The 24,654-nt window shown below is 28.4% G+C and overlaps 1 protein-coding gene across 1 annotated transcript in view; it reads right to left on the bottom strand.

Moving 5' to 3' along the window:
• Positions 1–24,654, bottom strand: part of LOC107455744 (HCLS1-binding protein 3) — a 37,576-nt gene that overhangs the window by 6,427 nt on the left and 6,495 nt on the right. Inside the window, exons 3-7 of the mRNA XM_016073425.4 lie at positions 22,667–22,832; positions 20,477–20,672; positions 18,490–18,664; positions 14,139–14,335; positions 11,592–11,748 (exon numbers count right to left, since the gene is read on the bottom strand). Coding sequence (XP_015928911.2) covers positions 11,592–11,748; positions 14,139–14,335; positions 18,490–18,664; positions 20,477–20,672; positions 22,667–22,832 — 891 coding nt within the window. The remainder of the gene's footprint in view (positions 1–11,591; positions 11,749–14,138; positions 14,336–18,489; positions 18,665–20,476; positions 20,673–22,666; positions 22,833–24,654) is intronic.

Below are 24,654 nucleotides of genomic sequence, written 5' to 3'. Positions count from 1 at the left end.
TAATTTGTAATAAGGTTCAGTAGTTCTGAGCTTGACGTCGAGATGGCTTAAAATATCCCCCCTATTCTATTAATTTAAGTTAATCTGATGAATCTTTAATTTTTCACAGTTCCTGATGTTTATTTTTGTTGCAACAAAAATGTAATGTAGCAAAAAATTTTCAAAACTCTTAACACCGAGGAAAATAAAGAAACCACAGTTTGGGTGTCTTCAACTCGAAGCAGAGCTTTAGTTTAGCTCTATAGGAAAATAATTTATTGAAATTTGGACAAAATTTAACCTGACAGTCATGAATAATTGCTACGATCTGACATTCTCGATTGCCAAATTGTCGAATCCGCCATTTTGAAGTTGATCTTCGGAACTAAAATGAATGACATTAAAATCTATACAAAATCACTTAGTTTTAAAATATTAAACAATTACATCTTGTACTCGGGAGTAAGTGGATTAAAATAAATAAATTTTGAAAAAAAAAAAAAACCATTGTCATGCACTAGCGTTTTACATTGAGATATACTTGAATTTATCTTTCGTGTTCTATACTGTTCTAGAATAAAAATTTGTATTCGCAAAGTTCCCCCNTCCCCCCCCCCCCGCCCAAATGATTAAAGGAAAAAAAATCACCCTACATTAAATGGATCAATTACGCAGACGATACACAGAAAATTCATATACTTTTTGGGATATATATATCTTCATCTATCCGAATTGTCCATTTGGTGAGGTTTTTCCATTTTTCGAACAGAGTTCATACTTAGAAAGAAGAAATATTCTCCCTGACTTTTGCAGGTAGATTTACGAAAAATTCCGGCGAAACTTAATAAAAAAAAATAAATAAATAAAAAAAATAAAAAAACACGTCAATATTCTCAAGGAAGAGGTTTCAAATTCCTAACTCCAACATCCCTCCGCAGAAACGCTTAAGAATAATAGAATCTCGATTGTACACTTCATGACGGTCTCTCTTTTTTCAAATCCTTAATTGCGAAAGCATTTGAGCAAGTTTGCATCCCTAATATACTTTATTTTTAAGTATATTAGGGATGCAAACGGGAGTGAAACACGATAGGGTGTCAAATTTCCTCACAATTCTCGGTTTTGGGGGAAAAAGTTCGCTGTTCCCTAACTTTTTTTCTTTCTTTCGATTCTCGTTGTCCCTGATAATTCCCGTTGCGTACGGATCCTGTTCGAAACTCTTCCGACAGGAAAAATAAAAAAATCCATATTTTAAGTACTTTATCTACGAAGCAAAGCTACAATTTTTTTTAACTCAAAATATCATCTCGCATTAATGAATTATGTGGTTTTTTAGAATGGTCAAAAAAATTTAAATATTTTGAATGTCATAATATTTTTTTTAAAAATCACCAATAAGGCAAGATTTTTTCATTCAAATAAAAATTATCAAAATTAATGACAAATCCGTAATTTTTACAAGTTTTTATGTAGATTTAGAGTAACTTTTAAAATATGAGATCACAAACGCTTGTCATTTCCGCCTTTTCTTCGCATGGACCCTCCGATTTAATTTCCGATTTAACAACACAGTAAACTAAACTTGACCTAACAGTCTCAAATAACTGTTGCAAACTGACAGCAGTTATGAAAATAGGGAAGTGACGATAAATTTTACAAAAAGCAGCCTTAATAAATGAACAATTCTCAATTTGTCCAAGATTACTACGAGCCCAAATAATGGAGTGGTAGAGTTATTTTTAAAATAGTTAAGTATCAGATCAAAAAATGCTCTTTTATTCTCTTAAAACTGTGGCTTTTCTAATTTTGTGCTACTTTTAAAAATAAGCGCAGGTAAATGAACCTAAAAATTACGTATTTCTAAGAACAGATTTTCAAAAAATGTTCGAATAACACTCCATAGAATAATTTTGGAAGAACAAATATCTGAAAACTTATGAAATGCTATGATTATACTCTCATCTGCGAACTTATCTCTGAAAGGACATAGCAAAATAACGTCCCTATATATCAACATCAAATCTCACACACAACTGTTTTCCTCGCCAAGGAATCATTTTTCATCGTTGGTTTCCCAAAAACGGGATAGAGAAACGGCATCCTATCAATTTAACCCAATCTTCCTTTTGTGGAAGGTGGAACTCTCAAAGATAAAACAGCATTAAGCAACATTTCTTTTACTGAAATCATGGTTGATCATCATTTGAGCTGACAGCAGTCGGGACAAAAGAATAATGGCGCCCGAACACTGGCGACTAGAGCGCGATATTTCAGCTGTAAGGGACATCCGCAAAGTCTTATTGAATTAAATGCAACAGGCAAAGGAATCATCTTCTGTTTTTGGAAAGAGCGATTGCACACCACCTCCGAAGTTTCTACCCTCGTCTCATCTCATGAAGAATGTCGTTAAGGGGGGTGGTCGTATCATTCGAGAATGTTCGATACTAGGTAATAAATATAACTAAAAATATGAGGGATTTTTTTATTTTATTTTTACAAATAACAACTTTATAATAAGCTATTAAGAAAGGTGTGATGGTAATTATTAGATTTACGCAGACGTCCGAAAATTATTGCTATGGAAAACTTAGGTAATTTATTAAAGCCAGTTTTGTGACCGCTTCCTTTTACTAAATTTTTTTTTTGGAGAAAAATGCCCAAAAAAACCAACATATTTTTTTTACTTCTTCAATATATACAAGGAACTATTACAAAACATAATACACAAGTTTTAAGTTGAAATTTTGATTTTTTTTTAAAAAATATTAATTTACATTACAGTAAATAAGAGTAAAAAAATATTTAATTTACCTTCAGTTTACTATTCCGATTTATCTCGGGCAAATGAATAAAGTTAAATATTTGTCTTGGTATGATAGTTTTTAAAACAAGGGAAAACAGAAAGTGATACTTTCCAAAAGCCAGCGAACGCTACTTTTTTTCTTTGTAACTTTCAGGAACTTTCGAATATACAATCGCACAAAACACGTATGCAGCCAACAGCAAAACTTGCCTAACTTCCAATCACAGAAAATTATTTTTACTTGCTTCCAGTCGAGTAAAAATGTGACCAGGGTTTCCACTCTTTTAACAAAGCAAAAATTAAGCACTTGTAAGGACATTTTTTTTTAAAAAACTTTTTGCAAAAATTAAGGACTTTAAAAACAGTATAATTGTTTATCATCGAATAAACATATGCCAACCAGTGACAGTGCAAATTATTTACATTTCTAAAACAAAACAGTAAATTAAAAAAAATAATAATAAACAATTTTATTATAATGTAAGCACTGATATAATTGTATTAATTAACAAGCTGTATTAACAATTGTATTATCCAACGAAATACCAGGNGTGCAAATTATTTACATTTCTAAAACAAAACAGTAAATTAAAAATAATAATAATAAACAATTTTATTATAATGTAAGCACTGATATAATTGTATTAATTAACAGGGCTAGCCAACGAAATACCAGGTAATTTTTGTAAACGCGGGTCGGAATTTTTAAAAACATTTTCAGATTATTAAAAGTTAACGCCATTCAGATTGTAAAAGTTATGAAACTAAACTGCATTCCATTTTGAATGATTTCATTGTAATTGAATGGTAAAATTAAGCGCAGCTATTTTTTTCATGAATATTAAAACAAAAAAAATTAAAAACAGTATATTAAGTTGCAATGTTAACTGAATTAAATGATTATTAAAATCTAAGGACCATTTAGTTGAGTAGACTTAAATTTTTATGTAACAATCTGCTTATCCTTAGGAAATAAAAATAATAGCGTAACAATCTATAACTTTAAAAAAAAAAAATTTAAGTCCTCATTGGGTTCCAATTATTTATAAAACCTACCCTTCACTTGATAGGAAACGTGGTTAATACCTGCTTGAAAGTAAACCTCCCACGATTCGCAGGGGAAAAAAAGCAATGCGTACCTGTAAAAGTCCTGAGGATTCATGGAGTTGATAATTCACAATTGATCATCTATCAAGCGTCTGAATAAATGTTTCATTTATATGAACACCTCAAAGATTATACTTCTGTTCTCTTTTCTTACCCCAGCTGTGTTAAATACATGAGTCTTCAAATTGATAAGAAGTGAGGTAGAAGCATTGAGAGCATTTAAGACGACTTCATTGCAACTTGAGGGGGTCTCATAACCGGTGTGGTCCAGATGAAAAGATCAATATATGCTGCTGTCCAAATGATTTCACAAGAGCAATCACAAGAAAATAACATTTCAGAGCAAAAAGGACTACCCGCGTCCGGTTACGCGAGTGTCCATAACAGGAGGTTTCGCTACATATATATGTTCAAAATGTAGAGAAAGCATGGAAAAAATTACAAAATGAAAAAAGAGAAGAAAATTATTTAAAAAAAATATATAATAATAAAAATCCCTCAAAAAGGAAAAAGACAATATTTTCATCAGCTCACACGATTATATCCACAAAAAGGAGTGCTTTCCAATATCTATAATAAACTTATTGATTTTCTTCTTTTTGTGCTTTCTCTCTCTCTCTCTATATATATATATACACAGGGTGCGTTCTGAAAGTAATGCGCATGATTTTATTGCGACGCGACTATCAATCGCAGCGCACTCAGATTGGTCTAAAAATGTGGTAGGGAATTTGTCCTTCCGAATACGCCTGGTCTCAGGTCACTCCGAGTAGTAGGAGCGGTAGGACGTGTCTTTGCGCAAAGTCATTTTTTCGATCGAGTCACAGCGTGATGGAGTGTTCGCTGGAAAGCGATAAAGTTTTGTGTGCGGTTTGGGAAGAATGCGACGGAAACTCATCACATGCTTCAAGACACCTTTAAGGTGGAATACATTTCGAGATCTCAGTGTGGAAGGTGGCATATGGCCTTCAAGGAGGGTCGGGAGAAGGTCACCGACGAGCCTCGTTCTGAACGCCCAACAATAGCCCGAACAGATGAAAACGTCCAGCGTGTGCGTGAAGTTTTGAAGTCAGACCGTCGGTTAAGCATTCAGGCAATCACCAACACCCTGAACTTGTCAAAATGTGTGGTACATGGGGTTGTGAAGGAGGATTTGCAAATGAGAAATGTCTGTGCGAAGCTTGTGCCGAAGGTGTTGACGGAGGAGCAAAACCTATCTGACCCAAAGTAAGACCCCCTTGGTGCCCCAGCCTCCCTATTTCCCTGACTTGGCACCGTGTGACTTTTTTTTTGTTCCTGCGACTGAAAAGAGAGCTGAAGGGAAGGCACTGGGAGTCGGTAGAGAACATCCAAGCTCATGTTACAAGGTTCCTGAGAGGCAATCCAGTCGAGGAGTTCCTGGGTGCCTTCCAGGCGTGGCAGAATCGTTTTCGCAAGTGTATTGATGCACAAGGGAACTATTTTGAAGAATCTTAACCATTTGTACCCATAGGATCAATAAATCTATTTCTCCCAGAATATGCGCATTACTTTCAGAACGCACCCTGTATATATATATATAAAATAAGAATTGTTGTGTCGGGATTGCGACGAAAGTCTAATGTAATAAAAGCCGAGATCAATTCGACGCAAGCAGAATAAAAGTTCGACTGTGAGAGGATTTGGGCTAGTCGGTGATTGGGTGAGACATTTTGCCTCACATTATAATAGGCTGTTCTACACTTGGGAGATGGACATGAATCGGAAACACCATACTTTCAACCGCTCTCCTAACACAACTATATATTTTCCAGTTTCCCGCTCAAGAATTTGTCAAAGAAAACGCATCTTTATTCAGAAAACAAACAAACTTTTGTGTGTCTAGATTCATAGCTCCAAGTGCCGTTTGCACTAAGTAATTGACGTATTTAAGATTAAGCCCTTGAATCATTAAGATTGAATCCTAGTACGTGAAGGGTGGATCATTAGATCTAAAGTTATTTAAGGTGCCCACTTTCCATTTTTTTTGCACTGTACAATACCAAAAACATTGAAAATAAACAAAAACAATGGTATTCTTTTACCTCTTTTTTTTTTAAAGGGAACATAGTATTTTTAAAATGGCATAAGGAATATAATTCTAAAATGTTCACTTTAGATAAAGATCATGTGGTTTATTTATTTCATCTGGAAAAAATAAGTAAAAAAAATAAGGCAAAAACTCTCAAATTAAAAACTCATATTGCGTAGCTGTTATGGTTATTCAATAGCTTCGTTTTGATATTATTTTTTGGCTTATCAACTCAGTAATTTTTTTCAATCTTCATTTTTTTTAGATCAAATACTTTTTTAATTGATATAAACAAAATGGATGGTCTCTTTGCTATGAATTTTTAATTTTATTAATTTATTTTTTTATCTAAAGAGAAAAAAAACTTCTTAACTATTTTTCTGTAGCCATTTTTAAATTACTTGATTTCACAGCAAAAATAGATTTTAAAAAAATCTTATCCTCGTACCCTAAATTCGCTACTCTAGTTTTTTTAAAAGAGGCAAACTGTTCAAAGTATAAATGAGATGTTTCAGGCTTTGGATATTCATCTAAGATTTATCCATTTACAGAAATGAATAACAATAAAACTTAATGATTCTAAATTTGTTAACTGTCTACTAATTATAAACAAATGAAGAGGATAATGGAAGAAAGTTCTAAAGTTACATTTTGAAGAATTTTTTTTATTTTATAACATTTTATGAAAAGTTACGTGCCTAGATAACAAGGACTGCAAGTTTCTTCTTTGGAAAAAACCACCTGAGATGAAATGTGCTTTTTCCAGCTCAAGTGGAAGAAAATCTTTTTCAAAAAGAAAGATCAAATATTAAAACTATTTTTTTTAAACAATTTATAATTGCAATATAGTTTAAACAACAGCATTCATTTGCAAGCATTTTAAATGAATCATTTCGTCAATTTTATTATTTTTAAATGAAAGAATATTAAAAAACGATTGAAAAGAAAAATAAATTGAATGAATTTCTTAAGAAATTAAAACAGCTGTCATTCTATGTAAATGAGTATAGTAAAACCTAATTTTATTATTATATAAAGAGTTGTTAAAATATGCATTATTAATACTAAATTAACAAATAGCATAATAAACATATGCACTACTAAAAGGCAAAAAAACACAAAAAAACAATTACAAATAGTATACTAAGTTTTATAATCAAATACTGCTAAGTATGAAGACTCAAATCGACTCTTAAATGATATGAATTTTCAACTCTCTGATACTATATTAAATTTAATTTGCTTAAAATTTAGCTATTCTATTGCTCTAATTCTAAACATTTGTATTGATCTTTCAAGTTTTTTTTTTTCATTCTTCAAGTTTTTTCAAATGTCAAGGAAGGGGCTGGGATAGCCTGGTCGGTAGGGCACTGGGCCCATATCCAAGAGGTCGTGGGTTCGATCCTCGCCGGCCGAAGACTCCCCGTGTAGTAAATGGTGACTACTGCACGTTAAATCTGTCGAGTCTCAAAGTCCTCCATGTTCCCACAACAAATCAATACCTCTGGGGGTACTGATCCAGGAGTTTCCTTGTCCTCTGGATTAGTTCAAAATTACAAGGCTACGAAGTTGAACGTTAGTAGTCGTAAACCCATGAAGTTGGGTCGGCTGTTAAACGACGGTTATAAAATAAAATGTCATGGAAGAAAATAGATTCCTTCCATATGAAATGCCAATCCTTATAAAACATAAATTTTCTTTTCTGCCTGGTCACTTATCAAAACAGTTTACAAGACAGAAAATGTGCTTCACAAACAGTCTATTGACTTAAATATAGTATACGAAATTAAATTTAGCACTTCAATTGTTTCAAAAATTTTGAAATTCAGATTACTTTTATGAAAAAGATACCCAATTACAATTTAAAGAACAAAAAAAGTATATCACCTTATTTACTATTTTCAACAAATTCAATTGGAACAAATCAGAAAGGTTCAATTTTTTTTAAATATTTGTTTATTTTATTTGAATTTAAAAAAAAAAGCAATTTCAGCAAACAATTCTGTAGTTACAAACATTGCAAATGAGAAGCGAAAGAACCATGCTTAAAATTACTACTGCATAAAAATGTAATTCATTTTGCTTTTGTTCTGTAATTATTCAACCTTTTTATAAATACTAAAAAAGGTGTTATAATTATAAATATGAAAAAATATCGGACTGAGAAATTAACAACTAATGTACGTTTTTCAATAAGGACTCTTTTTTTTAATGTTTTTTACTCCAAAAATTCTCAGAGACTGTAATTTAGTACTTTCCTTCACTGATATTTCCAAAATTAAGTTCAAAACTTGGAATAATAAATGAATGATAATGTTGTACAGTTAAATGAGTCAATGCTTTTTATACTTTTTCTTTTTTACTTACAGAGTTATCTTAATATATTGTAAATTATTGCCTTTGTTAATGAATGTTTTATAAGAATATTTATATTTTTCTTTTAGAAAATCAATTCTGAATATGATTAGTTCTATTCAGTTATATAATTGAATTGCTTTAAAGATTTTAATTAAGATTTAAAAACACAAGTAATCATATTATTGATCTAGAAAACAATTAATTTTGATAATTATGCATTACAATTTGATGTAGAGCTGTTAGCGTGACAAGAAAATTTGTAGTCTTTAAGTTCAATTTAAAGAAATATCTCACAAATTTTTAAAATGTACTTAAAATTTATAATTTTAGGATCCCTGATTACTAAACTTATGTTTGCTAATCAAAGCTTAGTTCAAATTTTAACTAAGCCATTTTTTAAAATGAATTGTGTTGAAACTATTCAGATACTTTAAAAGTCATAAAAATTATATATGCAGGGTTTAGAATTATGAGTGGTCGGACCACTGAAACTTGACTCGGAAAATCATAAAATAATTTTTAGTGGTCCTTTAGTTTAACAATCGATATAAAGGAATGGTATGTTTGTAACAAACATACTGTTCCTTATCTAAGTAAATGGTAGATCATTTTAGAATTTTAATTACGTAACTGAATAATAGAATAAATTATCCTACAATAGAATATGGTAGAGTAAAAAAAGTAATTAAGGAAAAATTTTTTCATCTAACTAATTAAATTATGTAATATTTGTGTAGCATTACTAAAGAGAAGTAACCATAACAACTTAGGATATTTTTATCACAATTAATTGTTGTAAAAAAACAGTATTAAAACATTTTTTACAACTACTTTAAAACTTAGTTCTAAATCAAAATTCTGACATAATTCTTAATAGAAATAGAAAAACACCTACAAATGCTTCAATTATAAAGTTAACTTAAAATCATTGAGAAATAAGTAAATGCAACTAATCATTGGGTTCCACAAAACGAGAGAGTGTTGAGATAAGAAACAAAAAATTACCCTTTACAATTTTATTTGTGTAAACAATCGAAAAGTTTACAGCCTTACAAAAGTTTAAAGTTTTTGATATGCTACACAGCAATCGCTATAGAGAAATATTTATGTAATCAAACAACTAATGAATAATTTTACAATAGTTCGAAAGAGAAAAAATTTCATCGCATGTCCATTCTGAAGATGTAGAATTTTATAAAAAAAAACATTTAATTAAAAAAAAAAATTATAATTTTTTAAAATTTTTTTTAATTAAATTTCAATACAATCCAGCATTTCCTCTAAATTAAGAATGAACTCCAAATAATATTGAAGAATAAAAATAGCACTAGTAATTTTCATTTTAAAAAGAATGGTTTTACCTTAGCTTATTTTACAGGTGGTATATTTAAAATTTAAAATTCACAGGAAAAATTATCTGCATTAGAATCACTTATTATTTCTCAGACAACAGAATACTGAATACTATAGTAATAATAATCCAGGAAATTAATTATTCACAAGGCACATTACTATTTGTTTTGACATTCCTGCACAATATTTTCAAGCTGTTTAAAACTTATCAAAAATAACCAATTATACAAATTACTAAAATTAATACTAATTGAGAAAATTGTCATATTAAATCTTAACCTCAATGGAACTAGTCGTGACTGTCATGCTCACGAGGATTTGAAATAAGTCATTCTTCCAGAAAAACAAAATGGTAAGGTATTACTCAAGTTGTTCAGAGGTTACACCAGAAATAAGAATTACAACACAATTAAAAAAAAATAATAATAATAACTACACTAATATTAAAAACAAGTAATACAAATATTTCCTTTAACTGAAAATAAGGAACCATCACATCATATAGGTATAAAAATAATTCAAGGTAAACAAATTTAATTAACTAAGAATGTAGTTCATTTCAATTTGTAAATATTTAAATGTTTAACTGATGGCTATAAAATCAAATTTAGAAAAGTAAATATAAAATATAAGGGCAAGGCATTACAAAAGTAACACTTGCGGGATAGACCCCTGTCTCTACATGAAAATAACATCCTCTTCAAGTCTAAGCTTACACAAAGTTTTTTATTTTTCTAAACAGGAAATGTAAATGCTTCGAAGGCAGACCACTGTTTCCTATAAATTAAGTAGAATAAATTCACCATCTAGAATTTAAGTAGTGATACCAGTACGTAATCCGTTTTTACTAACTTCACTGAAAAGTAACTCAGATAAATAAAAAGCAAGAATGAAATAACAATTTCACTTTTGTTATTAAGAAATATGAAAATAAAATTTAAAAAAATACACAATAATTTCTTAAAAAATTTTTCAAGGATTTATGAAAAAATATTTGTATTAAACAATAAAGAAACAATTACAAATAAACATTAAAAAAGGAAATTTAAAATAACTTTGGTGCCAGAGAATATTCTGGTGACTGTGTTTTGATTTTCAGTTTAATGTTTTGATCTGCATTATTGTCACAAATTAACATATTTCATCATAACTGAGAACATCTCTGAACAGTAATTTCTCCTTTAAATTCATTTTATCAATTTTTTTTAAAAACAAAGTTTAAGCAATACACGTAAATGGTTCAGTGAAAATGTGTAGGGACTTCTTATATCATTTAGTTACTAGTCCAGTGGTTAATTATTGATTTTTTTTTAAAATTCCACTCCTGTCAATGCACATTGCACTTGAATGGCCATAAAGCTGGAAGAATTAGTTACAAAATTGATAAGTCAAACATGCTAAGGAAAAAAAATCTTCAATAATATCAATAACTTAAGGCAGTTCTATATAATGCAATTGTTTTTCAAAGTTAGATATAATACATGCTTTAAGCAGTCTAATGCACATGAACAAAGAAAAAAAAATTTTAGATAAAAAAAATTGAAAGATAAAAAATTTTTTTAGATAAAAAACCATGCCAACAAAAATATAATAGATATAAACATACACAAACACAACACAAATGAAAACTTCTTGTCTTCATAAACTCACACAAATTTATTATTCATTTGGAGCATTAATAATTAAAGAAAAATTATTCTAATTTTCATCAGGAACGAATAAACTATCCTCTTTTTTTTTCATAATGTAATAAATACTAAAATATTCCACAAACAAGGATTGCCATTTTTTCTCAACTCTTATTTATCGTTATTTAAAATAAATAAATAAAAACTATGGAAGTTTAACAGTATAACTTCACTCTCATGACCTATTTTATTTATTTATTACTTTTTTTAAAAAAGTGACAAATAAACAGATTTAAAGCATAAAATAACTCACTCTTCGATTTCTTCAGCTGATAGAAATGTATCATTAGGTCTAGTAATTAAGGTATTATTCTTTTTCTTTTCATCAGAGGGTGTCACTAAAAATAAAGCTTCTTCATCTTTTGTGATGTAATCACCAAAATCTTGCTCATCAAATAATGATACATCCCCTAAATGGAGAAGATTGACATGTATTTAACATACAAAAATAAGCTTTACTTATTGAGGTACTTATTATTAAAAAAAGATTTTAAAAAATACATAATCATTTTTGACACTTGAACATTAAAATTTTTTGGTATTCCTGAACATAATTAATGGGCCATTAGTCCAGGGTCTCACAATTACAAGGATCAGTTCACATCAGAGATATTTGAAATTTTTCTTGATANTATATATATATATTAGTATTAAAAATTTAAAAATCTTGTTTACTCTTTCATCATTATAGAGAAAGCAGAAAAGAAAGCAGTAGACTCCTCATTTTTAACACAAAAGTGTCATACAAGTCAAAAGTATAGAATTAGAAAATAAAATTTATTCAAACATTTACAGAAACTATTTAAGCCCTTAAACGCAAAACTCCTCATTCCAAAAGACAACTAATGATATCTATATAAAATATATAAATTAAATAATTATATAAGTTTCAAACAAAAAATATCAGCCTGTGGGTTTTTGGAAATCAAACTTAAAAAAAGAAAAAAAATCATATTAATTTGTTAAATATATGCAAATCTGGAGATCTAAGTAATTCAATTACTTATGAGCACCACAGGATAATATTTAAAGAGTATCATAAAATTATTTGCCAAGGCAATTATTGCAAGCAGAAGGTAAACCTGCAAAGGTATTTCAGTGACATGCAAAAAGTACATATTAAATTACTTCTGTTCACTAGCAATCTTAGAAAACATTAACATATACTTCTTCCTTTGATTTAAAGGGAATTTTTTAAAATTATCATAATTCACTCACTTTTTCCTAGTTTCTTACTTTTTGAGAAACTATGACTCAGAATTTTTTTTAGTGATGGAAGTAGAAAGTGAAACTTAGTTTGATTTTTTTTAAATTTCTTGTGGCTTGCAATATTTGTTTTATTTACTTATGAAAAAAATTGGTTTAATAGAAATTGGCTTATTTCTTTGACCAATACAAAGCCACAAATATTTTATTTCAATCTCAAAACTAATTCAGGTAAGAAAATATGAAAGGTTTTAGCACATTTTTCAAAATTGTCATTTACAACTTTTCCAGTGACAAAAGTAAAACTCATTTTTTTTTTTTACATTTTTGTGACTTATAATTTTCGCTTTGTTTACTTGCTTGTTAATGAAACAAAAATTGTTCCAGTAAAAATATAATTGCTTTAAAAAAGAAACTCAATTTATAAAAAGTTCAACTTGATATACAGGGTTCCCACTCTTTTAACAAAGCAAAAATTAAGTACTTTTTTTTGAAAAAATTAAAGGTTTTTTGAAAAATTAAGGATTTTAAAAATAGTATAATAACTGTTATCTTTAAGTATACATATACCCCTAGTGAAAGTGACAATTATTTACCTTTTTGTTAAAAAATAAATAATAAAACAACTTTATTATAATGCAAGTACTGATAAAATTGTATTTATTACCAGGCTTTGCCAAAGTGGGTTCAGGCAAATTTTGCGAATCTGAGAACTTCTTTCCAAGGTGTTTTTTCCTTTTTTTAATTTATTGAACGAGATCATTAGGTTTTGCTTAAAAAACGAAATACATAATTGTCCTTAGAACAAGGCCTTCAAATAATTAATTATAAATTAACATGATACATAAATTCAAATTTTATTCAACTTGCTTAAAGAGCATACTAATGTGCCTTTAATTATGATAGAACAATGGAGCTCTTTTAACCTTATGAATATGTTTTAATTTATATAAAATTATAATTATTGTTATTATTAATAAAGTTTCCATCACAAGAATTTATAATAAAAGACCAATATATTAATGTAAGAAGGACATGATGTCGTCGCCTTGCCTTGTTCTTCTTGTCTCTCTAAAATGCTCTACCCTAGATGCGTGGTCTCATGCTAAGCGATAAAAGAACGATTTTTGTTTTTAATACTTTTGTAAGACTGAAAGAAAGTTCCTATTTATTATAGTGATGCTGAAAATTAAGGACTTTTAAAGGCCCTTATTTTCCAAAATAAAAATTATGCAGTTTTTAAAGACTTTTAAGGACAGTGGGAACCCTGATATATAAAAAGTTTGCTTACCGAACTCAAAAATAATAAATAAATATCTATTATTAAGAGAATTTATCATTTAGAGAAATTATCATTTATAATTATTTTATTTATAAAAGCAGAAAATGAAACTTATAATTTTTTTGGCAAGTTATTTTTGTTTGCATAATTTGTTCCAAGAGAAATTGAAATAGATTTTTTAAAAAAACAAACAAACTTATACACTATTTTAGCTCATATAATAGAGTAAAAAATTTTTCCCTTCTATTCACAAAAATAGTCAGGCAAAAAAAATTACATCATTGTTTTAGAATGCAAAAGAAATAGAGTTACCAAATTTTCTATCTTGAATTATAATATCAGATTCAACAACTTTCTCAGAGTCAGATTTCACAGATTTTTGTTTATTTGAAACAGCTTTCTTCTCTGTTTTTTTCTCAGTTTCATTAGACTGTTCTTTCTTTTTCTGATATGATTTTGAACTGAATAAACTATCATCATCAAACTCATCAAAGAGGCTCTGAGGGGCACTGCAAAAACCAAAATAAACATGAAAATGAAGGCAAACATTCATCGAAAAAATATTTCGTAAAACTTAAATTGCATATACATATATATGTAACATCTAAAATAATAGCTTAATAGAATTAAAGGAGCTTAAAACTAAGCCTTAGAAGAATTATATTTTAATTGTAGACTAGCCTTTCTAACAGATGAGAAGATTAAATACTCTCTTTCACAAAATAAACTAAGCACTTAGCATATATATTATCCTCAACTGAATAGAAATGTAATCTATATTTTTAAATGAGTCCATAATGCGTAGTAAAATGCCTTTATGAAACCAAAAATCATTCAATTTAATAAATATTTTGAGATCTTAATACATCTTGCATCCAGTCTTATGATTACATCTTACAGCGTCATTTCTAACAAAGAAGTCTGGGTACTGTAGATCACATGATAGGAGAAAATAACTATATGCAGCGGGTGAAAAAAGTGCACACTTGTCCTTTGGAAATAATGTAGTGAACTTGTCTCCAGGAACTTCCGTGCCATGTATATTTGCACATAGCTTTTCTTTACTCTTTTCCTGAATAAATGCTTAGTAAAAATTATTATGGAATTATCATTACAAAAAAGGAATATTAAATATGACTGCAAAATAAAATACTGAGAAACATAAATTGAAAATGAAATATTTAAGTTTTATAATATGAAAAAGGATAATTTGGCACGAAAGCATTACATATATATATTCATATATTTACATATACAGTCAAACCCCACTATAGTGAACCATCAAGGGACCGAAATTTCACTTCACTATAACCGTTCTACAAATAATTTTAATTAATGGTTCTAAACTCCCCTCTTTAATTACACATTATTTAAATAAATGACCCATAAAATGAAATACAAAAATGACTGAAAAATAACATGTACAGTAGGGAACCGATTATCCGGAACGATCGGGACCATCGCTATTCCGGATNTATATATATATATATATATATACAGTCAAACCCCACTATAGTGAACCTTCAAGGGACCGAAATTTCACTTCACTATAACCGTTTCACAAATAATTTTAACTAATAGTTCCAAACTCCCCACTTTAATTACACATTATTTAAATAAATGACCAATAAAATGAAATACAAAAATGACTGAAAAATAACATGTGGTAACAAAAAATGTGTTAACTTTTATTTCTTATTACTTTTCGCCTTGTGTAAAAAAAAATAGTAATCTGTAGCTGATGAGCAACATCAGATATAGAAACACTTCCCGACTCTCCGATAATTTTCCCTGAATTTAAGTAATTCCACTTTTTTAAACCTGTCTACTAGACTTCACTCCATGATCAAAACATGCACATGTTCAAACCTGAGTGCTCTGGATATGCAGTTGGTTGCGGGTAGTAACATCTCCACCTACTACACATCCAGAGCACTCAGGTGTGAATATGTGCAATGTTTTGATTAAGCAATATCTTTGCCACGCAATGCTTTGATCAAGAAGAGAAATCTAGGGAAAATCTGTTAAGCTTTTCCATTTCAGGCATTCTAGACCAATCCAACGTGGAAGAACTCCCCTGGTATGATTTTTAAATGCTAACTGCTTGGAGCTGATAATTTCACAAATTTTACTCAGAAAAACCCTATTTTTTTTTAAGACACTAGAAAAATATTGGTCAAAATGGAAAAAATTAAAAATGACAAGACAGCTATTTAGTAATATGTATGTATTATGGAAATAGTTTAAATTGAAATTAAATTAAATTTAGTACAAGAAAGTTAAACATTTTCAACATCAGTTCTTTAAAAAGAAAATAATAATTTCCGATTATTCATTTTAGTTTCATACAGAATTTTAGAATCTATATATTAATTTCAATTTATATTTTAAAATCCATATAGTTTAAAATTTAGTTTGAGTGTTCATACTTAACAGTATTTGATGCTAAAAAAAATTAATGTTATTTATAATTGTGAATTTAACATGCGCTTTGTATTGGCGTATAAATTTAGTATGTGACTTTTAATTTAGTTGTAATAATAAAATTTAATTATGAAATTTTAACAGATCTTAATATAATTTTAAAGTTTTTACTTTATTATTACTTTTTTTTGTCGTGTCTATGACATAGCCGAATCAAATGTTTCCATAAGTCTTGATTACTGCTTCTGCGATTTGCTTGATGTTTTTTACTTTATTCATTTGCTTAAAACACTGAAGGACTACAGTCATGTTAATTTTTGAAAACATATATTAAATTTACTTTTCTTTTCAATTATTGCTCTTTAGTTTTCACTGAGAATAATACATTAAATAGCTATGAAAACAATATGACTATTATTTAAACTGAATGAAAATTTCTTTTAATATTTTGATTTTTCTTTTTGAAAAAGAGTTTCTCCCACTTGGGTGGGAAGAAACCAATTTCTTCCAGTTGTTTTTTTCCATTTTGGAAGAAACTAACCATCCCTGATTTTAACACTATAGCAATTTTAACACATCAATCGCAAAGTCATAAAGTAAAACAATGGAATGATTATGAAATGAAGCACTGTTATATAATAAATATTTTATCACTAATCTTCCAATTCAATGATTCATTGTTTATTATTTTAGCCTCTGGATGTCTCAGTTTAATTATGTAATGAACAACTTTCAATAAGTTTTACTTCACTACTCATCCATCGTGTTGAAATCACTCCCTTCTATTCACTAATCATGTTTATTTAATAATAAACTTGTATTTTTAAAAAGCAATTTGAACTTTTTACTGAATTAACAATGTCTATATTTATTGAGCAATGTCACACTAGGTATTCGTGCCCTATCAGTGGTCTGTCCAGACATTTTGCGAAAGGTCCGTTTTTGTAAAATTGTGAAAAAATTACTCGTAATTTGTGAATATAAAATAAACGTTATAGCACATTCATTCAACCAGGGTCCTGCTTTTGTGAATTTGTGCAAATAGAGTCCTGTTATTGCAAAAAACTTTTTCAAGAAGTTTTTGAATTGTAAAGACATACAAGATTATACTCAACACTGTAAAATTATAATTAAAAAAAAATTTAAATTTTAAAAAATAAACGGCAATTGCTGCTACTATATTAGAGATGCAACATACAAATATTTGGTATTTAGCCTATACTACTGAATGCAGAATAATAATTTCGAACGAATAAAGGAAGAAGCGTCTGCCAGAAGACAAAACTTAGTTCGTTTGCATTTGTCCTTCTTTCCCTCCTTCCTGGGAAGGGTTCATTCGATCAACCACACAATAATGAAGATAAACAATTTGTGAAAGGTCCAATTAAAAGATAAACTATTTTGTGAAGGGTCCGTTTTTAAGTTAAAATATTTTGTGAATCTTTTATGAAAAGTTATTTTATGAAGGGAAATTTCTTCTAAGCAGACCCCTGACTATTGAAGAATATAAAGTGAAGACAACACTATGCACACGTAACCATGCACAAGACAAAGGTAAGCAATATTTATCTCTGCTACCTTTTATTCACATAATATTACCAACAGCACTTATCCATTAACTGCTTCCCGTACCAATTTTTTTAAAAAGAAAAAAGCCAAAAATTAGCATATTTTTTTATTTTTTATTAATAAATACAAGGAACTAAAACGAAACCTAATATACAAGTTTAAAGTTGAAATTTTAATTTTTTTTATGTATGAAAAACATTTTATTTACCACCAGTTTACTATCCCGAGTTATCAAGGGGGAAAAAAATTAAATACTAGTCTTTGTATGATAGTTTTTAAAACAAGGAACAACACAAAAATGATAGTTTCCCAACACCAGTGAAGTGATGCGCCATTATTTTTTCCGATGTAAATTCAGCAACCTTCGTGTATAAGATTGCACAAAACACGTGAGCAGTCCCACAATCCAACAGCAAAACTCGCAAACTTCCAACGACAGCAGATTATTATTATTAATTTTTTTTTTTTTTGCTTCCGGCCAAGTGAAAACGTGATAAAACAAAACGTTCTGACAAATTCTGCTACATCCGACTTTTCTCGGGATAATAAATATTTGCAATACAATATTTGCATACATATTTGCAATAATAATAAATATTTGCATACAATAAATATTTGCAATACCCAAGTTAACTCGGGACAATCAGTGAAGTGGTTAAGTGTTTCTTACGTTTTAATGTTTTTGGAGTTACTGCTTTCTCCGGGTATCTTCATTTGTTCAAACAAGCTACTTGAAGATGTTTGACTTTTCTCTCCAAATTTCATTTTAGGGAAAACTTCTGATTCGCTTGGAGTAGCTGCAGAACCGATTTTAGAAACATTATGCTGCTTTGAAGAATTTAAGCCTGCACAAAATTGAATTTGTAATCAGTTTATAGCCATTACATAACTTACAAAAATAAACAGCTGAAAAATAGAACACTCATTTCTGCTGTCAAATATTTTTGCTAAACAGAGCAAAGAAATAAAATAGTATTTGTTAAAGTATAAAAAAAAATATCAACATTATATAACAATAAAAAAAATGCAAATTTCAATGCTTATTGATGGAGATTAAAGATTTATCTGTTTTATTTTTAAATTAATACTTTTTTTCTGTTTGTTAACAATATTTTTTGTAAATAAGAGGCTTTAATGGGTGAAGAGTATTACATGTGTACCATATAATAGTTATTTAAAATAATTTTTATTAAACTTACAACAGGTTACTAGCATAAGAAAAAATTAAATTATCTCGGAATAATGTAATGTCCGTAACATAATGTTTCAATTAAATAAAACAAAAGATTTCGAAAGTAAAATTGAAAAATCAAATAGAAATAATTAATTAAAACTTAGTTAGAGGATGACCTCTTAATAAGCAAACCACAATGAAGAATTCAAAATAAAAGCACCTCATCTCAATTTTAATAAATATATGGATTTAAAGTAGTTTAAATTGAAAAATGTGCATGAAAGAATTTTTTTGATAAGTGGTTTTTTTTTCAGGCTCTTCAAAAACAGGACAGAAAAAGAAACATAGATTTGAAAGAAGAAAAAAAAAAGAAAATTGCTAATCAAAGGAAGTGTTGAATCTCATACCAGTAAGATCACTCAAGTTAAAAATCAAAACATTATTTGAATGCTTTTTGTTTTTAGAAAATTGTTTATTTTAAGTGTTGTGCAAGTTATGTTAAGTGTTTATACATAAATGTAAGCATGTATAAAACTTATAATAAATAGGTTTTCTAAAAACAAAAGAGTGTGCCCCCCATGCTATCCCTATGTAAGTCAGATTATTAAAACTCTACAGCATTTTATGCACACTTTCTCATAAAAACTGTGAATATTTAAAACTATGGCAGTTAATATAGAAATTGCATGATACAAGGTTTAATCCACTATCAATGCAGGGCACAGTCCCTAGATGAAACTGCAAACAGTAAGAACAGATTCTTTTAAGGAATTTCGAATAATAGTTGAATAACTTTATAATGCAACCTTGAAACGTAAGGTTGGCAATAAATAAATATTTTGTGTTATATATATATCATGTTACATACCATTCAACTTACTTTAGAAATTACTTGGGACAAATCCATAGTAATTATAAAAAATAATATTTAAATGCAAAAAGTTCAGAATATAATAAGTATGCACTTAAGTGTTTATTATTTATAGAAAAAAAATTAAATGATCAAGAACATTATTATTAAAAACTGTTAAATTTATTAATTTTGGTTAGCTTTAGCTATTGTAAAGTTAATGCGAATTGTTTTACATAGATTCTCTATTGTATTCTGTAAACTACAATAACTAAATTTTTGTGCTATTTCAAAAATTTACTTGGCTAACATTTTGAGTAGTTTTAAACAAAAACATTATTTGACCCACTGACGGTTCCGTACGTAAAAAGTTGTATTTTAACCTGCACTCTTCTCCGCATAGAAAAAACTAGTTTTTCCGTGTTATTAGAGCAGGAAATAGTGTATTGGAAGAAACATTCCTTCAATTTTGCCCATTCCCAAGTGAGAATCCAAATTTATAAAAGTGTGCACAAAAATACACACCCCAAAAAACAAAATTCACATATTTGATGTAAAACATCACAAGAAGTAAAATAAATTTTTACATCTTAAATATTAATGAATTTTTCGATTAAAAAAGTGACAAATTACCAATGAATTGCACAAAAGTAGAGGAGCTGCATAAATCAACATTCTTGGCTACAGACTGCATAAACGTGTCAAGAGTTTCAACTTTCTGATCACATGACAGCTTATCAGCAGTTGGAAGAGGAGGTAAATCAGCTTTGGGGAACTTTTTGCTTAACTTATTCTGCAGATCATTGATTTCACGATAGGCTTTGAAAATCTAAATATTCAATTAAAAAATATGTATCAGAAACAATTTCAAAGAACAACTATTTTAGATTTGTTTTTAAAAAAAGATAACGCAATATTAGATAAGATCAGCTACTTATTATGTTTTAGCTGAATTAGAAATTTTCCTTTTCAGCTATTAAGTTTTTTTAACTCAAATCTTATTTCGAACAAGATATGTAACGATTTGGACACAATGGTAAAACTCATAGTAAAAAATCATGAGTTTTAGGCAAGGAAAAATAAAATATGGTTCTTACTGCCCAATCCAAAATTTGATAGTTTTGTTAAGAAAGTGTTGCAAAATAAAACCCCCAAAAAATTAGAATTCTTTTGATAAGTTTAGTTTAAACAGTAAGTTACCTTTTCTTTTAATTCTTGTCATAAATAAAATTAAACAATCACTTACTCTTTCATTTTTGATTTCTATTTAATATTTTGAAATAAATATTTATCTAAACGCATGTGTCTACAACAATAATATTTTGCTGATCCTTGCAAATAAATAAATAAATAATAATAATCATCATTTTTCTAAAAATGATTTTCCAACTTTTTAAAATGATTCAAGTTTTCAAAGTTTATTGAACTTCAACTCAGGAATGGCTAAGATATCATGTGCTAATTTTTTGAGAACCAAATTTGTATACACAATATAGCTCAAATGCTTTTTGTAAAATCTTACATTCATGGTTAGGAGTTGACAAAAAAATATAAGAATCTTTAGATAGCATAAATGATCATTTGTATATAACATATATGAAAATACGATATTTTTTTAATAAATAAATAGTAAATTAAAACGAAATTTTTTCTTTCAAAACAAAACTTAAATTGGTGGTTGCTATTTGAGCAACATAAAATCATATATGCTGCTTAAATAACAAAATTTATTAGTTCATTAAGAGTTTGTAGTAGAAAAATTATTGTTGAATTTTTATTGTCATCAAATGCAGCAATTATGGCAGTTTTTAATGTTTATCAGTTTTTACTGGTAAAAAGAAATGTGATTGAGATAATAAGGAGTTGAGTACACTGCTCTATGATACAAAAAACATATTTTTAGCATTTTAAAACTGTAAAAATGGAGTTATGTCTTGTTTTGAAGGTAACAACAATTTAAGTTTGCCCAAATAAAAATCACACAGATTTTACAAACAATACAAAATGCAGGATTGTTTTTTTAATCAACATATCATAATTTTTAAAAATAGAACGTTTGATATAATTAAAATAGTTCACAAATTTCCTAATAATACAAACAAAACAAAAAGTATAAAATTATTGCAAATTTCAGTTTATAATCCAAAAAAATATAAGTGCAGCATTAAAAGCATAGTTTATTCACCCCAAAAGTTGTTGAGTCGGCTTCTAAAATGAACATGTACTCAAAATACTAAACTTAAAGAATTTGTCATATTTTATGTTCAAGCAATTGAACTCAAAATAAGAGAATTTAGAGAACAGCTTTATATCCCAGAACTTTCACGTACCATAATTGCTTTAATCATTTTTTTAAAATTTAATAAGTTTTCAGAATTAATTGAAATATTTAGTTTTGTTTCAATAGATACACCTAAGCTTTAATTAAGGTAAACAAAAAAGTATGTGCATCAAGAGGTGGCCCACTTTGACTGCCCTTTTACAGACTTAAATGTACCCCTTTTGTAAAAATGTTTAGTTAAATGTTACAGTAGCAGAAACCAGAAATTTCAGATAACCATAACTACTGAAAATTATTTTTAGGCTAAGTTAATATGCATAAAATATTATTTCTTATAATTTGAATATTTTGAATTCCATTTTGAAGGGCACTAATCTAGCTAAATATAATTGATACAACTATCAAGATTAGTGCCCTTCAAAACTGAGTGTGCTTTTGCTTTTGAAAAAGCATCCTGCCCTTTTTTATTTTTAGAGATCTCTGTTTAATGATTATATGAACTATTTACAGTATATAAATAAAATGAGAAGCAAAAATATTACTGAAAAATGGACAACATCTTCTTCACTGTGTAATGATGTTTTGAATAATTCTAGAGTGGTTAAAACAGAAATTTCATACAATATTGAAACTCCTCCGAGTGGTGCACTTTCCTCTTGAAATCCTGGAACTGAAATATCTATTCCAGTATTTGTATTTTTGAGTTGCCTAAAAAATAAAAAGAATCATTAACTCACTAAAAGAAACAGGCTCCCTAGATTTTAATAAAATTTGATGGCCTTGACCACAAAAATTTATACTAATCTTTTTTATATAAATGAATAGGGAATACTGAAAAAAGGATAAGAAAAAAGCATTTTTTTGTAACTTACATTCAAAATATTTTAAACGACCTATAGGTTATTCAAAATTTAAGATAGGTGAAAAATAAAAAGTTGAAATTTGACCTACACTACAAAATTAGCATTGAATCTATTACATGAATGGAAAAAAAAGAGTGACAGAATTAAATAAACCTAAAAACAGATGATTAAAGAGATAAACCTTTTACAGATTCCAACTTACTTCACTTTGTGGGGATATGTTTTGTAGTGGTTACATAGTTCTTTATGTTTTAATGTTTGATTTAGTAAATTGATTTAGAAGAATGATGCTGTACAACCCGATATATAATTAATAACTGCTTATGCAGAATGTATTTTAGTTCTAGGTATCTTGGTAAAAGTATGTAAAATATTTTCAATATTAACCCCTTAACAGTGACATATATTTCAGAACAATGGACCAAAAATGGAAATTTCTTTTTTGATTGTTTAATTTTGTTCTCTATCTCATTATAAAAGTTAGAAAATGGTTTTTTATTGCAAAAATAAAATTTTAAATGCAATTACTACTGTCTTTATAATTTTTACAAACACATAAAAAAAGTAATGGATTACACACACATCTTATTCAATTATAGCAAATTAAAAAAAAATTTTGAATTAAACAAAAATTAAAAATTTTGAAATTAAACATAATATTACTAGTATAATCTATTATAAATAATTCTCTTACGTGGCTTCCAAATTTTGGCTGTATTTCTTCTCCGCCGGTGGCAACAGTTTTCATTTTTAAAGAAGTACTTTGTACAACTAAATAAGATTCTTTTCACAACATCTAAATATTTACTTTAATTTCTTCATATATACAGAGAACAGTCGGCAAAGAATTCTGTTAGTTTTAAAAACATTTCGCTAAGAAAATAACTAATTCTAAAGGAAATAAAAATAAACAACTTAAAAAATAAAACTGCTGTTGCCAGCCATAGAATTTCTCAAAAGTTAACTTAGCAACATAAATCAAAATGACATGGAAGCGCAACTAGATCAAAATTATGATAACTGAGTGCTTGACGTAACAAATCCTTCAATTCTATAAGTGTTGTATCGCCAAATGCCCAATTAATATTGAAATGTACAGGTTTAGAATTTTCTACAGTGAAAAGTTTTCGGAACTTCAATATTAAAAAAAGTATACAAAAGCTAGACGCTAAGAAAGTATCCAGTGAGCGAGCAAAGCGAGCATTGGATTGCGAAGCAATCCGAAATGAACTGCGAAAGCAGTTCCGGGGGTTGACGAGCGCCAGCGAACAGGGGGCGAAGCCTCCTAGTATAATATAAAAACACAACAATATGATTTTCATAACATAAATTTTACAAATATTTTACAGTATGGTATATCCCAAAACCGTTACTCAGATTTCCCTCCCTTGACTGAAGTTGTAATAGGTGAAAAATTAGGACCACTAATGCCATCTATTAGGAAAAATAGTGAATTAAGTATTCTTAAGTAGAAATTAACTCAGCTCGGGCTTCACAAAATAGAAACGTTAATTTTTCTCCTACCCGAAGTCAGTTCAGGCATCACATAGTAGTAGCCCCAACTGGATATTCAGACAACAAGGGGTTCATCGAAGATTTGCAAAACTTTGTGTCTAATTTTCCACCACATTATTAAATCTTTTGCTTAACAAAGTACCCTGCTTTCA

Source organism: Parasteatoda tepidariorum, chromosome 2 (assembly GCF_043381705.1).
Source record: "Parasteatoda tepidariorum isolate YZ-2023 chromosome 2, CAS_Ptep_4.0, whole genome shotgun sequence".
In the NCBI taxonomy this organism is placed as follows: Eukaryota; Metazoa; Arthropoda; class Arachnida; order Araneae; family Theridiidae; genus Parasteatoda; species Parasteatoda tepidariorum.
The sequence above is the reverse complement of the archived record's forward strand: the minus strand, read 5'-3'. Positions and strand labels throughout refer to the sequence as shown.